The 17,561-nt window shown below is 41.9% G+C and overlaps 1 protein-coding gene across 2 annotated transcripts in view; it reads left to right on the top strand.

Moving 5' to 3' along the window:
• The window catches only part of ccdc124 (coiled-coil domain containing 124), an 83,374-nt gene extending 68,305 nt beyond the window's left edge, over positions 1 to 15,069 (top strand). For both annotated transcript variants that reach the window (XM_028816586.2, XM_028816587.2), the window contains exon 5: positions 13,538 to 15,069. In XM_028816586.2, the coding sequence (XP_028672419.1) occupies positions 13,538 to 13,745 (208 nt within the window). In that variant the 3' untranslated portion in view covers positions 13,746 to 15,069. The remainder of the gene's footprint in view (positions 1 to 13,537) is intronic.
• The last annotated feature ends 2,492 nt before the right edge of the window (positions 15,070 to 17,561 follow it).

Below are 17,561 nucleotides of genomic sequence, written 5' to 3'. Positions count from 1 at the left end.
AAATGAATTCTCAGAAGCAAGTTCATAACAAAACCGATATAAGATGGTGGATCTTCCGGCTTTGAAAGCGTCCTGCAGGAAGAGGCGGGACTGGGCGGCCGGACGCCGGAAGTGACATCAGTGGTGGTAAAGCTGTCAGTCTTCCAGTCTGCAGAGATAGGAAGAGAAGAGTCATTATTACACATCACCAACTCCTGGAGTGGTGGGCTATTATATCACCCAAGTCCTTAAGTTGGCCGCTATGTGCACGTGGGTTACAACAGATGTCAAAGCGCTTTGAGCTAGCGATTTTCACGGTCCAAAACATCATTAAGGAATAATAGTTAGGGGCAACCAGTGTATTCAAGACACAATCTGGAACACCAAGACAACTGACAGAACAGCAGAAAGCCAAAGCAAAACTTCCAAATGATGGCAAGGGACCTGCCATGAAAGGAGTGGTGGTGCACTGCGTTATTATGCAAACGTGGCCTGTATGAAAGAGCCATCAAAAAGAAACCTTACCTGCAATCTCATCAAAAAAAGTCCTTTCAGGTGTGCAAAACAGCATCTTCACAAGGTAGGGATTTTCGAACTGAGTGCTGTGAACAAATGAAGTTAAATTTTGAACTTTTTGGCCACAACTGCCAAAGGTCTGTTTTTGAGGAAAAATGGAACAGAATTTGAAGAAGTGCTGCATGGTTCTGGTAGGGTCTGTTGTAGCTGAGAAACCATTCTTGAGGAAATCTAACATGCAGAAGAGACTGCCGTATAGAAAAGTTCATAAAGCATGTTGTGAGGACATATAGCAAAAAATCTTATGGAGTGATGGGTCCAAATTTGAACTTTTTGTCTTGCGAAGATGCCAGCGTATCTGAAGAGTTGCCAAGAAGTACGCAAATGGGCTGTCTGCAGGCTTCTGAGTGGCACAGTCAAAGCTCTGTTATGTTCTGGGGTTGCATTTCAGTCAGCAGTGTACAGGATCAGGTCAAAAGTGATGGAATGATGGCTGCTGAGATATGTGCCTAAATTTTGATTGACCTCTTCCATACCTTTGGGGAAAACAACTTATTAGCGAAAACGTTATCTTTTAACACGGTAACGACCCCAAACACAATTAAGATCTACTTAGAGCAGAGGTCTGCAGTTTGAACACTAATAAGATTAGGTTGGCCACCTCAGAGACCCAAAGTCAGCACAATTAAAGACCCGTGGAATCATTTAAGCTGAGAAAAGAACAAAAGGCAGACATATCAGAGGACAAGAAGAACTGACCAGAAGACATACTTTCAAAAATGATACAGCAGTGGACCAATGTGAATTGCTCTGTTTTGACGTTCTAATGAGGCCACACAGATTTCTCTCTAACTATATCAGTTCCAAGCTAAGGTTTGGACAACTCTGGCCATATCTTGTATATAAACATCTACGCGTGGAAGTGTGTGTGTCTCTGTCTAGCCCGGAAGTAAAAGGTGGAGTCAGGGTAAGGGCTTCCACCTCCAAGGATACACAAGCGAGGCCAGCACGTCGGCAAAGCGAAACCTCAGAAGAGAGAGTCACTCACTTAGCGGCTGTTTTAGCGGCTCTACTTTCCCGTATTGTATTATTAATAAGTAGCCTTTGTCAGAATGCCTAATCCCACAGACTTACCACTGTTTATAAGGTATTATAGTATATAACTTATCCCCACCTTCCCTTCTATATCTATAACCTCAGGCAATTAGGTGTAGTAAAAAGACAAGAAGGAGTTAAGTTACACATAAAATAATGTATTATTGATAATATTCATAAATAATAACAATATGCAAAGTACATTTGAATATTGGCTACCATACAACCTTATTAAATGATGATGTGTAGTTTCAGGCGGCACACAGACTTGTAGTTATTTAAAAATGTCTCTAGTTAAAGCATCATTCAGCTTTCTTCAGAACAGGCTGCATTGCCTGCCTCAATATGGCTGCCGAGTTGTGCTCTCCATTGTGTTGTCTTCTTCAGTTCATGGTGTTATGGTCTTCATCAGTTTGGTAAGAGAGATATGCTTCTTCATGATCAGAGGTTAGTAAGAGAGAGAGAATGTGGTTGAGTAAGCAGATTTGTAGATTCTCTGTCCAACCCCTAGAGCCAATAGGACGTCATGGTACTTAAAAGCTTCTGATCCAAGCCAATTCCAAACAGCCATACTTCAGACCAATGGGGGAATAGAACATCTTCACACCTGCCAACCCCAAAGCTATATGTCTTTATGGCTTTCATGCGGGGGTTGAAAGACTTTAGCAGAGAAACACTCGCCAAACTGGTTTAAGGCACGTCCTCCCCCAACTCTGTCGTAAAATTCAAAGAGACCCATTCCTAAAGGGGGGGGTAAACGTGAATACTTCTCATTAATGTAACACTAAATTACATTGCTTTGCCTAAATTACAAATAAAGACATACAAAATTTTTATCAAGTTAGATGCAAAATCTTACATCACAACAGCAGCTAATACAGAATCTAGTTGAGCACATCTGCAAAACGGTATCCCTTTTACATTTCTTCCCACCGCTAATACACAAACGATGCGAGCACGTCGGCAAGGCGAAACCTCCTAGGAGAGAGATGCCCAGAGCAGTTCCTTTCAATCACCTTGACATCTTTGCATTTCAATTTTTTTTCCTGACAATTTCAAAAGGTTCTAGGACGCCTAGCTTTTTACAGCACGGGCTTACACACCTAGTGACATAATAAAAACATAAAACAACTTTTAGTTGTGAGGTCTCAAAACTTTGTTAGTTCATTAGTCTGGTCTGGCATAGCTGATTAAGTATTAGTCTGGTCAAGAATTGTCGTAAGGAATTGTCAGCTGAAGAGTCCAGTAAATTTTTTGACTCTTAAGAAATTGCGCAGCAATCAAACACCAACCTTGGAATCGCCTAATCATCTGGCTGAAAACATGAAAAATCAGCTGACTGTTGCCTACAAAACAAAGGAAGAATGTAAAAAATTATCAAAGTGCTTTCAGGTAGCATTTTCCACATTTTGAAATGTCATAAGACAGCTAAGGAAAGCGTGGAGGTCTGAAAGAACAAGCAATTCTGTCTGTCATCTTTCTTATATGCAGTGCAGGAAAACAAACCACAACCCCCATGTGACTACAAGGAACCTGTGGAGAATGGCATGATGGTGCACTGCTCTCCTGTAGACATGCCCATTGTGGAAGAGCCACCAGAAAGAAACCTGACCTGTGACCATCACAAAAAACATTATCTGCAAAAGTCAGAAAGGGATTTTGAAACCATGTGCTTTAGACAGATGAAGTTTAAATTGAAATCTTTGGTCACAAAGGATTTATTCAAAGAAAGAAAGCAGCAGCATTTGACAGAAGAACACCATAAGTATGGAGGTGAATCTATTATACACTGTACAAGTACAGGGAAGAATAGATTACACTGAACATCAAGAAATCCTCAAGGAGAATGTCAGACCGTCGGCCAGGAACCTGAAGCTGAACAAAGGATGGCTTCTATACCAAGACAATCCAAAACACATTGCTATGAAATACCCTAAAAAACATGAGATGAATGTTTTGAATGGCTCTCATGGTCCCCTAACTTGAACATCATTGAAAATCTGTGGGTAGATCTTAAACATGCTGTGACAGCCATAGGATATCTCACAGCTGGAAAGTGATCTTGTTGTAAACTAGGGAGTCCCAAAAACTGTTTCAAAAGACCCCATAAGTGGAAGGACCTATCAAACTGGGGCTCGCAAAACATAAAGACTAGATAAACAATCATTGTAAATAAAAATAGATTTATTTTACAAAATTGCTCTGAATCAAAGGAAGCTCTGAGGAGCACAAAAGGCAAAAGACAGAGTTGCCTGAAATAGACGATCCAGAGCAAACATGTCCCAATACAGATTCATAATATCATTAATAATAATCCAGAAGTTCAAAAAAAATTATTTGCCCGATAAAGCAGAACTCGCCAACATCACAAAGCACATTCACTAAATCGCAACAGGCTGTGTGCTTCCTCAGCCTTTATACATGTGATCCCTGGGTTGCCCACAGCCTTGGCATATTCTTGAACTCGGGACATTGACAGTAATGACTGGGATGGGCTAGTGCAGTGAGGAATCAAAAAAAACAAAATCAGTGAAAATGTGCATTGTGCTTTTTTTTTTTTTATCCAGCAAGGCAGTGTTCATAAATAAAACCCATTACTCATCTGTGGGAGTTAAAAGATCAGTCCATAAATAAATAACTTGATCCTTCTTCTTCTTCTTCTTCTTCTTTCGGCTGCTCCCGTTAGGAGTCGCCACAGCAGATCATCTTTTTCCATCTCTTCCTGTCCTCATCATTTTGCTCTGTCACCCCCATCACCTGCATGTCCTCTGTCACCACATCCATAAACATTCGCTTAGGTCTTCCTCTTCTCCTCTTACCTGGCAGCTCTATCCTTGGCACCCTTCTCCCAGTATACCCAGCATCTCTCCTCTGCACATGGTCCAAACCAGCGCAATCTCGCCTCTTTGACTTTGTCTCCCAACCGTCCAACTTGAGCTGACCCTCTGATGTCCTCATTTCTAATCCTGTCCATCCTCGTCACACCCAATGGAAATCAGCAAAATAAATAACTTGATCCAAGAAAGGTAAAATCAAGGTTAAAACACTGTTAACATCAGGATGCCCAAACACCCCATGCTCCTGCAATACCCCCTGCCACCTCCGCTCACCCCTCATGTTTCCACAGCACGGGAGAGACCCAGACAAGCCCAATACCCATTTTGACTCACATCACAGCCACCTCAGTAAATCGCCATTGAGAGAGAGAGAGATACTTTATTGATCCAGAGAGAAACTGATAGCGAAGAATTATATCAAATAACAAATACTTTGCAAATAATGCAATCACAAGCTGGTGTAAACAATAATGCCAGTGTAATGGGAATTGTGCAAATATTACTATACTACCAAAGTGACAGGTGGCACATAATATTAAAGTGACAGATACTCAAATGTCATCTCTCTATTATAAAAAAAAAATCTAGCAACAATACGAGACCTTTTTTCCTGCGACGAGACATGATCTTTTGAAGAGAGACACTTGCACATCCCGCGAGACGGTCAAGTCACGTCATACTTACAACCTTTGGAACAAGTCCCGTAAAACACATGTAGAGCAGGTTAGAGATCATGGAAGTAGGAAAATTCGAAAGTCTCACAAAAATGAGAGTAAACATTGCATTAGTGCGAACAAACGGAAAATATTACTCGGTAAAATAACGGAACAGCGAAAAGAGATCGAATAGTGTTTGAGGATGTCTGGGGGGAGAAGAGAGACAAGGCAGTGAGACAAAAGGACAGCTGCTGTACAGGCTTTTACACGTTCGGAGCACCGCACGAGATGAGATCACATGGCACAGCAGCAGCAGCTGATTGAGCAAAGAGGAGGTAAAAATAACAACTGTTATTTGTTTCCCATTGTATTACCGTTTCAGAGGAGTTTTGGAGGAGCAGCCGCATCTCTTTGGGGTGCGTTCAGGCCCCACTCTTCATAATGTCGCATAGCGCTTTCTCGGTCAGGATATGGCGAGCGAAGTTAATATTAAAGTAAAATAAAGAGACATGGTCTAAGCTGACAGGGTAACATATTTAAAGTGACACGTTCTGAAAGTTTATATACAGTAGTGACCCAGAGGTGAGATATTAAAGGTAGTGCCTAGCTAATACAGGGTGTCCCAAAAAGAGTATCGGAGTTTCAAAGAGCTATATTTATTGAATTATACAAGCATATATAAAAACTGTTATATTCACGTGTTTCCCACATTGTTCTTAAATGTTCCATTTGTCCCCCACGAGTAACTGTAACAATATCGAGGTGGTATTCAAATTCCTGCCAAACTGTCTCTGACATATCAGGATTGATGCTCTGAATGGCAGCCATTATCTTCAACTTCATTTCGTCCAAAGTTGTAGGGCATTGGTGGTTGGAACACTAATCCTTTGACGTATCCCCAAAGGAAAAAGTCACATGGGGTGATATCTGGGGATCTTGGAGGCCAATGGTGGAGTGACAAATCTTGATTCCCAGATCAAGGTGCCCCATCCTGTTGAAAAATGAAATCGGCTGGTTCTTGATCTTCCAATTGAGGAAACAGCCAATGTTGCAGCATTTGCAGATACACAGCCCCTGTTACTGTGGCTCCTTCAAAAAAGGAAGGCCCGTAAACTTTCGACTTGGAAATTGTGCAAAAAACGTTAGTCTTGGGGGAGTCTCGTTCATGTTCAATAACTGCATGAGGGTTTTCTTCACCCCAGATTCGTACATTATGACCTTCCCACTAATGTGAAACGTGGCCTCATCACTGAAGATAATCATGGAACAAAAATCTTCATTGGTCTCCAAATTTTGCTGGGTGAAAGTTGAAAACTCAACTCAACGCGTCTTATCCCCTCGTCTAAGGGCCTGAACCAACTGCAGACGATACGGTTTCATAATTAACCGGCGTCGGAGAATTCTCCATACACTTGACTTTGGTATCTGTAACTCATGACTTGCTCGTCGAACTGATTTCGATGGGCTCCGAGTGAACGCAGTTTTCACTCGGGCGACATTCTCAGCAGAGGAGGAAGTTCGAGATCGCCCGTTGCTTTTCCTTTGCAGATACACCCATTATCCCGAAATTGCCGGTACCATCGACAGATGTTATTGTCATTCGGAGGGTCAGTCCCATATTTTTGATGAAATGCTCGCTGCACAGTAACAACTGATTGAGTTCTGGCGAATTCGCAAACGCAAAAAGCCTTTTGTGGTGGCACAGCCATAACTGCAAACGTAACTAATCGAAACAACACACTGTTAGCTTTTTGATAAGCACTAGCACCATCTACCGGCAACGAAATGAAACTAGATTAATTCCTCAAGACGCCTCTAGGTTACTCTGCAGTCTCCGATGAATGGGCGCCAAGCTAAAAAAAACTCTTTAAAACTCTGATATTCTTTTTGGGACACCCGGTATAGTGTATGAGCAGAGAAGTAGCATCAGGGCCAGAACTCAACCACCCATTCCCAAACTCCTTTGCTAGGAAGAGTTAAAGATTCTAATGGTTCAGGGCACAAAAGATCTTTTGTATCTATCTATAATGCAGTTCTGTGATAGTAGCCTACCACTAAACAAACTTCTCTGCTTAATTATGGTGATGTATAGTGGGTGATGTTCACTGTCCGTAATAGACAGTAGCTTGCATAGTGTCCTGCTCTCTGTTTCTGTCACCAGCGAGTCAATTTCTATACTAACCACAGATCCTGCTCGCATGATCAGCTTGTCAGTACGCTCAGCATCTCTCTCCTTCAAGCTACCGCTGCAGCACACCACAGCATAGAAGAGAGTGCTGGCAACCACCGACTGATAGAACATCTGCTGGAGTTTCTTGCATATGTTAAAGGAGCCCAGCCTCCTCAAAAAATAGAGCTGGCTTTGCCCCTTCCTGAACACAGCCTTTGTGTTTTCTGACTAGTCCAGCGTGTCATCCAACTGCACTCCAAGGTATTTTATAGGTCTTGAACCCCACTCCACATCAATCCTTTCAAAGGACACCGGTCTCAGGACCTATGGTAATCCAAGACCATCTCCTTAGTTTTGAAAATGTTCAAAAGCAGTTGGTGTGACCGACACCATCCCACAAAGTTACTTAGCAGACCCCTGAACTCCTATTCCTGTCCACCCCAAACACACCCCACCAATAGTAGTGGGATACTCGGAGACAGTGTGTCCATCGTCCTGCCCTCCTGCCTTCGGTCCTGCAGGACCCCTGGAGCTCTCAATCGCTCCTGCTTAACCAAATTACTCAGTGAGATTGACCCGCTTCTGGAATGCTGTTCTCCTCACTCCCTCACCTGTCCATTCCACTGGCTTACAATCCTGATCTTCTCCCTGCTCTTTGCCAATTTTTCTCATTCTTGATTTACTTTTTTCTCTCTTTTTCTTTCTTTATCATGATTCTTTTTACTTTCTCTATTTAGGCTTCTTTTATACCTTTGTGTGTGCAAATGCTTTTCTTAACAATCTTTGGAGTGTCAGTGAGGAATAGTAGAGCCAGTTGTGCCTGCATATTAAATAAACAATCCACTTGTTTCCCCACTGAACACTAGACAGTCTCATGGCTTTGTAGCAACCCACACCCACAAGCCTGTCCCGTACTACCAGAGACCCCTCACACGCAGCACCACAGTAGGGGACTGATGGCAAGCTCTTGATGCCAATAAACAGGTGCCCCCCCCCCCCACTTTGGAGAACCACACACAAAGCACAAAGAACATGTTAACACCGGCATGGATACTTATACATAAAATTATATGCAGAACTAGTTAAAAAAACAGAATAATGCAAATGTTAATCATAAACAACATCATCATCATAAAAAGTGGATCAAGCATGAACAGAAAAAAAGATGTAAAAATAGAATTTAAATATCAAGGAAGAACAAGATAAAAAGTCCAAAACAAAAATTCGTAATTTCCTTGCTGACTGTAACAACACTTGCAAGCCACAATTTGTGACAAATGAGGTGTTAGTAAGTACTGAATTCGTAGGTTGTCCAAACTTTTCAAAATGTCATATTTACTTTTATTTGTTAATATTTTTTAGTTCATCAAAAAAAATCGTAATTGTATGTTAACATTATTATAAAAATGCCATTGTTTTAATTTGTCATCTTGACGTTGTAATAACTGTTTTGAACCTCAGCTTTTAACAAAATATGTAATTTGGCCAAGGGTGCTGGGAATATCTGTCTATCTGTCGTGAAGGCTAGGGGGCACCACTGAGCCCCAAACCCCATTCACGAGCACACAAATCGGTTCCACATTCAAATAAAAGGGTATTTATTGCAAGAATACCTTGTACAAACAATAAACAGGTTGTCTGTCCTTCTTTCACTCTTCTTCTCTGTCTACTGCTCTACTTCCACTCCTCCAAGATGATTGCTACCTTTCTTCCTCCCAGCCTGGACTCGCCTCAACAAGGCCTTGCAGTCTCCTTTATTGAGGACACAGAAGTACTTCCGGTGATGTGATATAGCCAGTTGGGAACACTTTCAGGTTATGAGAAAGCCAGGGAGGTCTTCCCCTAGCAGCACCCTTTATCATCTTCCAGAGACCCCTACCGGGCTGCACCTCCGGATTCCAACTCCCATTTAGCCCTGCAGGTGTCAAAACTGGGATTCTACACGAGGGACACTGATATCTATTAAAGTGGGGGATAAACTGCTCCCTCCTGGTTCTTGTAATCTTTGGGGATCCCACTCAGGACGGGAAACATAAAACATTCTGGCATGGTATAGCCCACATTTAGTCCATCCTTCCATTATGGTATCCCAGCCGAGTAAGGACTACACCTCCACCCTGGGTGGGACACCCAACCATCCTCTATGACAGGGGTGGCAAACTCCAGTCCTGGAGTGCCGCATTGGCTGCAGGTTTTCATTCTGACCCTTTTCCTAATCAGTGACCTGTTTTCACTGCTAATTAACATCTTTTTCACTTCATTTTAATAGCCCTGTTTTTAAGGATTCAGTGCTCTCAATTAATTATTTACTTCATTAAATGACAGCCAAACAGAAATCAAATGTGAAACAAGTCAACAGTTGACCAGCTAAATTGGGGCTTCAAAGTCCAACTAATTTCACTCCAACCAGTTTCTTAATGAGAAGTCAATTCTTGCTGTTAATTAAACTCATTATTTAATTCTATGGCTTGTCGCTGCTCTCATTCGGACACAACAGACATTTCCAAAACTATTGATTTTCTGTTTTTTCTAAGAACACTGTCAAAATGTTTTGGGGACCTAAGGGATCAACCTTACTGAGACCTTCACCTTTCTTTATTTTCAGATATTATGTGATGGGCACAGGTGAGCTGGTCATGTGGCACCATGTTTTGTGTCTCATTATTGTTTGGCAGCTAATTAAAGAAAAAGAAACAACTAAGGGGCCTGAATCGAGTTAATTAAAATTAAGGCAAAAGAAGTTAATTAGCAGCAAAAACTAATGAAGAAGATGGTTAGAATGAAAACCTGCAGTCATAGCGGCCCTCCAGGACTGGAGGTTGCCACCCCTGCTCTAGGGCATCTGTTTGTCTGTCTGTAATATAGTGCCTTTAATATCTATCTGTCTGTCTAATCCTGCCAACTACTCTGTCTGTGTCTGTCTGTCTAATCCTGCCAACTACTCTCTATCTATCTATCTATCTATCTATCTATCTATCTATCTATCTATCTATCTATCATATAGTGCTTTTCATGTCTGTCTAAAATATAGTGCCTTTAATATCTATGTATCTATTGATTGACATTTTACATACACACACACACATATATATATATATATATATATATATTAGTGGAGGTGGCATGGTGGTACAATGTGTAGCACTGCTGCCTCACAGTAAGGAGACGGGTGGGTTTGTATCCCATGTCCTCCTTGCATGTGCTCCCCGTGTCTGGGTGGGTTTCCTCTTGCTGTCCAAAGACATGCAGGTTAGGTGGATTAATAAGGGTTAATTGGCCCATGTTTATGTGTGTGTGGCTTTGTGTAATTCGCCCTGCAATGGACTGGCACCCTGTTTGAGTCAGGGGGATTTGTTGTTCTTGGAGAATCACTGCCTTCAGTCTTCCTGCCAGCAGTCACCATTTGGGATGTCTTGGGAGGAGATTCCTTCCCCCTTGGATAATCACCAACGCATGTCGAAATGGGCCGATAGTGTTTGCTTAAACTGCCTGCAGCGATCCTCCACAGGACACTTGGCTAACAGTACACTACCCTTTCCCGTTGAGTTCAAAATTGTGAATCATGACCCTTCGCGACCCTTTTTTTAGACAGCATGCATCCCATAGTTTAAGAGCCTATGCTCTAGATCAGTGCTCCGCAACCGGTGTGCCACGGCACACTGGTGTGCCTTGAGCCGATACAGGTGTGACGCGGTCAAATAAGACAATTTTCTAACTAAATAATATTTCAATTGTCCTCCTTAGAAACACAATAACGAGAATACGTGCAATGAAATATTCGCGTAAGTAGCCTTTTAAAGGTTTCATAATTTTGTGTGTCATTTCTCTGAAATAATAAATCCCATTGCCTGGCACCTGGCGCCTACGACGTAGGCCCTACGTAGTCGCCAGACAACTCCGTAGTATGCTTTGATAAGCAGAGCGCTCCGTGCCCTCACCTAGATTCAATTCAAGCCGACGTATTAGTCGTGCTACGTCGCATTCACTCGTCTTGCGACAGTAGTTATCATTCATTACTATTAGCTGTGTTTCTGAATTGTGTATGGTTAACGTTCTTCGTGTGATTCATATTTAGTTTTATACCCCTTTAAATATGGATAAATTTTTACGTGGAAAAGATTCGTCTTCACGTACAGATAATGAAGAACCCAGCACAAGTGTTGCAAAAAAAAAAAAAACAAAGAAGATTGTCCATCCATCCATCCATTTTCCAACCCGCTGAATCCGAACACAGGGTCACGGGGGTCTGCTGGAGCCAATCCCAGCCAACACAGGGCACAAGGCAGGAACCAATCCCGGGCAGGGTGCCAACCCACCGCAGGACACACACAAACACACCCACACACCAAGCACACACTAGGGCCAATTTAGAATCACCAATCCACCTAACCTGCATGTCTTTGGACTGTGGGAGGAAACTGGAGCGCCCGGAGGAAACCCACACAGACACGGGGAGAACATGCAAACTCCACGCAGGGAGGACCCGGGAAGCGAACCCAGGTCCCCAGGTCTCCCAACTGCAAGGCAGCAGCGCTACCCACTGCGCCACCGTGCCGCCCCAAAGAAGATTGTGAAAAGGAAATACAACGAAGACTACATTCGATATGGATTCTCGTGGTGTGGTGACGAAACGGCTCCAAAGCCACAATGCATCATTTGCGGCGATCAGCTATCAAACAAGGCAATGGCACCCAGTAAACTAAATCGCCATCTGAATTCAAACCATCCCAGTTACGCCAAAAAGACAAACAACTCTTGTGTTAATTAAAAATGATAAGCGGTCATGCTTAAAAGATCTTGACCAAGAACTTCGGGTTGCGCTGTCAAATATTGAGCCGAATATAAAACTTTTGTGTTCATTGAAACAAGCGCAGGTATCACATTAATCAGTCATTATGTTATAATAATTATTAAGATTGCATAAAAGTAAATATAGTATAGTTTTTATGTATGTATACTTATAATAAATGTATACTTACAATAAAAAATGAAAATTTATTGTACAATTTGTGTATTAAATTAATATCTATATATCAGTGGCGTAGCTGGAGATCATGTTGCCCGGGCGGTGAAAAATTTGACGCCCTAAAGCTGAATGAAATTTTTTTTTGCGCCTCCTCAAGGAACAAAAAAAAAAAAGGAAACTACCGTAGTTTGGACGCCCCTAAATAGCTGGTGCTCGGAGCGGACCGATCCCGCCCTAGCTACGCCACTGCTATATATTTTAGCTTTTGACGTGCCGCGGAATTCTAGGAAGAACTTTGGTGTGTCCTATGTGAGAAAAGGTTGTGGAGCACTGCTCTAGATTGTCGAGGGTCCTAGGACCTCCCTTGTACCCTCTCCTCTTCAGATCGCTCCACAGGCTCTCAATGGGGTTTAGGTCCATGGACTGAGATGTCCACAGCTGGAAGCTTGATTTTAACCATTGTTGTGTTGATTTGGACATATATTTTGGGTCATTGTCCTGCTGGGAGAACCAGAGATGACTCAGTTTTTGTTTCTTGGCAGAAGAGCCAGATTTAAATTTAAAATCTCCTGATATTTCATGGTGTCCTGGAGTGTGTAAAATACTATACAAAACGATGCATATTAAAATCATACTTATACTATATAAATATAAGTGGCACATATTTTTAACATTTTTGGTAAACTTCTGGAGGTTGTTTGGAGAATAATTATTACTGTTCTTGTTGTATATTTTTATTCATGTTTTATCTGTGTGTAATTTACCAAATCATATTCTACGCAGATGAAAGGTTTATTACAGTATTTACTTCAGCAAAATCCCTGCTTTCACTGCAACTCTAAAAAAAATGTGTTTGTAAGCTTGGTGTGTGCCGCAGCTATAATCACTAAGCACCCCCATGAGGAACCATCATGCCGATCAGCAGTTGAGTGCAAGAAATATGCAGTCAGATGCAGGGTATAAAACTACACATATACATATTTATATATGGCGGAGTGGTGGCTCTGAGGCTAGGGATCAGCACTGGCAATCGGAAGGCTGCTGGTTCGAATCCTGTAAAATGCCAAAAGGGACTCTGCTGTGTTGCGCCCTTAAGCAAGGCCCTTAACCTGCAATTGCTGAGCGCTTTGAGTAGTGAGAAAAGCGTGCAAAGAATTATTATTTATTATTATATGCACACACACATTAATTCTTTTTGTCAGTATGCAGTCTTTTCTGTTGGACATTAATTTTTCATACAGTATGTGATTCACATGAATCCATCAAATGCACGCCGCCCATCTCTGACTTCTCTCCACCTTTATTTTGTCCTTTTCAGCGTGGCAGATCAGCTCGTCGATCGGCACCCTGAGCGGAGGATGAAAGCTGCCTTTACTGCCTTCGAGGAAGTGAACATGCCTCGGCTCAAACAGGAAAATCCCAACATGCGCCTGTCCCAACTTAAGCAACTGCTCAAGAAAGAATGGATGAAGTCTCCGGATAACCCCATGAATCAGAGACACTTGGCTTACAATACACCCAAATAAATGAAGTGGATGGGGTTGTCATCGTTTTTCCCCCCTCGTGATCCTGGCAGTGCCCTCTTTGTTTCAGATCAGGAAATTTCTAAAGAAGAACTGGATGAAGAAAATGTACAGAGAAATATTTCAATGCTTAAAGGAGACCGCCCAATAAATATCCAGCTAACACGACCCACGTCTACTGACTAGATTTTTTTTTTTCCCTCTCCCTTACTTATCCTACCCATCAAACCGGAGATTATACGGTTCATTTCATAAATAAAAGCCTTTTGACTTCTGACATACCCACAGAGGAAATGGAGATTTTTTCTTCTTCTTTTTGCACTTCATTACGCATCACCTGTGCGGTCAACTATATAAAAAGACAATTTCAGGCAAGGAGTTCTTAAAGCCGGTGACGGTCGACACTTTGACATGAAATGGCAGTGTGTTTAATTTGGTTGCTTTCTCCTTCTGGTAAATTCATGTCTAACGCGGATCATCTTTTCAACCCTGTACTTTCATGAAGATGATAAGCATGAGTATTGCATTGTAAGGAAGGGGCAGCCACTCCTGCCTCACTTCTTCTGCACTTACCCGGTAGAATTTTAGTCCATTTGCTTGTGATGGGGTGGTAGCCTTGACCCTCAACCTTTGTAGCCACATCAAAGCCACTCGGTGCTCAGAGACTGTTGGGTTCTTGATTTACAGAAGTAACCCAAGCCAAACCATTTCATATTTTTATAGCCTTTTTTTTTTTCACCACTGAATAGCCATTTCTTCGTTTATTTATTTCTTCGCCAGTCATTAGTGGTTTACATTCTTCAGACAGTGGCTTTGTACTGATATCCAATACAGCAAATGGACTGGAATGTTTTCCCCTTTTGTGTGTGTCTAGTGTTACTGTCTTTTGTCCTGTTTTTATTATCATTAGATAACCAGATGATGACTGTGGTGCAGTGTTGTAGGGTTGCCAGCCAGCATCATACAGTAAGTACTACTTATCCTTTAGTAGCCTGTATTTAGATTTTTATATCGGAATATTTCTGTGCACATGAATATTGGATATTGTTACAAAAAAAAAAAAACCGGACAAACTGATAAACGAGATATTTTGGGACCTTCTGGTGGGCAGTGTTGCAGAATGAAGCTCGTCCTTCATACTGCATGCACCTTCATTTGCCTCGCATGATGCTTTGCATTTTTAAATTCCCAAATGTTTTAGGTGTTGTTTATATTATGTATCATAAGCATTGTGTAAGAATTGCCAATTCTTTTTGCTTTTCAAACATTTAGGGTGTGTGACGATGACACTGTTGGTGGCTTTAGAAATAAATGTAATGAAAGTAAATACTTGTTTTATTGAAGTTTATATGATCTAAAATTGCTTTTGTTGTTTAAAAAAAACGAACATCCATATTACTAACCGAGAATGCTAAACCGGATGATGGACGCTGGCACATCCGGCAATGGGCCGTAGCTGCAAAAAGACATACTGCGCAGGCGCAAAAAGAGTCCGCGAGAGTCGGCTGAGGAGCCGAGAAAGGCGGACAAAAGAGGGCGAGAGAGGCGGATGAGGGTCCGCGAGAGGCGCAGGCGCAAAAGAGTCCGCGAGAGTCGGAGAAAGGCGGACAAAAGAGGGCGACAAAGGCGGATGAGGGGCCGCGAGAGGCGGACGAGACCAAAGAAAAAAGGAGTGAGCACATACAAAAAGTAGTCACAGAAATGAGGCAAAACGAAAAAAGGAAAAGGCACATAAAAAAGTAGTAAAACGCGGGCAAAGCACGAAACACATTGCACACAAAACTAAACACACCAAAAAAAAAGAACAGACGAGCGCACAACAGCAAGGCACGACCACACCACCCCCCCACCCTACAGGCACTGGACGGGACGGGACACACACCAAGAGGGGGATTCAACAAGCCCATGGAAGACAAAAAAAAAGAACACAAAACCACCCCACAGACCCTACAAGCAAGGGACGGGACACACACAAAGAGGGGGATTCAAACAAGACACAGGAACACAAAAAGAAAAAAGCCGCTCGTGCAACAACAACCCCCCCCCCCCCCCACACACACACACATCCATAAGAAGTGACACCCAAAGCCACATATTCTAAAGTGAACGTCAACACCTTCACACTAGGCAGCATAGTAGGTGTCAGCATAGGTGGATGTCCTTTCAATAAAGCACTATTAACCGTTCAACTGCAGAAAAGGATACATATTAACAGTGAGTGCGATCCTCCTTATTACTTATCCATATTTCGCATGCTGAGAAAGAAACAAGTCATGAATACACGGTCACGGGTACAAAACGATTCACGTGTCAAAGTGCTGCATCGAAAGAAGCACGATTTCAAACCGAAAGAGCTCGCGTATCAGACATACAAAAAAGGGAGCGAAGAGACAGAATAAATGAACAGAGACGTGAACAATGCGCAAATGAACTGACAGGAAAAAAAAAAAGCAAGACGCGAAAAGCAACAAGCTCAAATGACCGACATACAAAAACGGACAAGGCTCGATACAAACAATGCACGGCGTAGACTGAAACGGACTTTGCGCAAAGCCGAGGCGAATAAAAAAAAAGAATAAAATAGCGCGTCACAAATAATGGACATGCAACAAAAAGGCAATCAAACGCAAAAAGAAAAACATGCCCATCGCGGACATCAACACCACACACCTGTTAAACGCTTACGCCAAATGGCTGAAAGCGCCTTCAATAAGGAATCCACTATTGAGGAAAATTCATTGGGATTAATGAATGTCATTTGCAATCATTGTCATTCACTTAACTTCACAGAAGAAACAACTGGCAATACAAATAATGAATTTACACGTTGTTGTCAAAAAGGTCAGATTAGACTGCCTCCTTTACATTCATATCCTGAATATCTAAAGAAGCTTCTAACTAACGATGTGCCTGAAAGTACAAACTTTACGAACTGCATTAGATCCTACAATAGTTCATTTGCTTTTGCATCTACCAGAGTACATATCAGGCCACCAAAAGGCAATGGCCCATACTGCTTTCGCATATGTGGACAAATATTGCATCGCATTGGAACAGTGCACCCTGAAACGAATCAACAACGCAAATATGCACAAATCTACATCCGTCTTGATAAAGGACAAAGAACAAGATCCAAGACGATACAATCTGCCCGTCGTTAATGAAGTGGCAATTGTCTTTCAAAGTAAAGATGGTGAGCCTCCATTTCACAGAGATATTGTTCTACATTTACGTCCTGATAAAAACAACACACCTACATTCCAACGCATAGACATTTGCTTTCCGCTTCTTGATACTTTAACATACCCCATATTATTTCCAACTGGACAGGATGGATGGAGTGCTACAATTTCAAGAATTAAAAAACAGCAGGCACAGAGACAATCACGTGTATCCATGAATTTATCTCAGACGACTTAGTAAAAGAGATATTTGGAACAGCAATCTCATTGGACCAAATACCCCTTTTAACACAACGCACTATATTATGTCCAAAAAATATTAATGTTAATCACATTAATAACCAGGTCATTTCATTACTTCCTGGAGAGAGACAGATCTTTCTAAGCTCTGACAAAGTTGACTCTGATGACGACAATGAACATATAAATTTCCCCTTAGAATATTTGAACACTATTAACCCAGCCGGATTACCACAACACAACCTTGCCCTTAAAAACGTAACAATAATCATGCTATTAAGAAACCTTAACACAAAACAGGGTTTATGCAATGGCACACGTTTAGTCGTCAACACCATGACACGCAATGTTATTCAAGCAACAGTTCTTACATGTGCTGTTCTCATTCCTAGAATTG

The sequence above is a fragment of the Erpetoichthys calabaricus genome, chromosome 12 (genome assembly GCF_900747795.2).
Source record: "Erpetoichthys calabaricus chromosome 12, fErpCal1.3, whole genome shotgun sequence".
Taxonomy (NCBI): domain Eukaryota; kingdom Metazoa; phylum Chordata; class Cladistia; order Polypteriformes; family Polypteridae; genus Erpetoichthys; species Erpetoichthys calabaricus.
The sequence above is the reverse complement of the archived record's forward strand: the minus strand, read 5'-3'. Positions and strand labels throughout refer to the sequence as shown.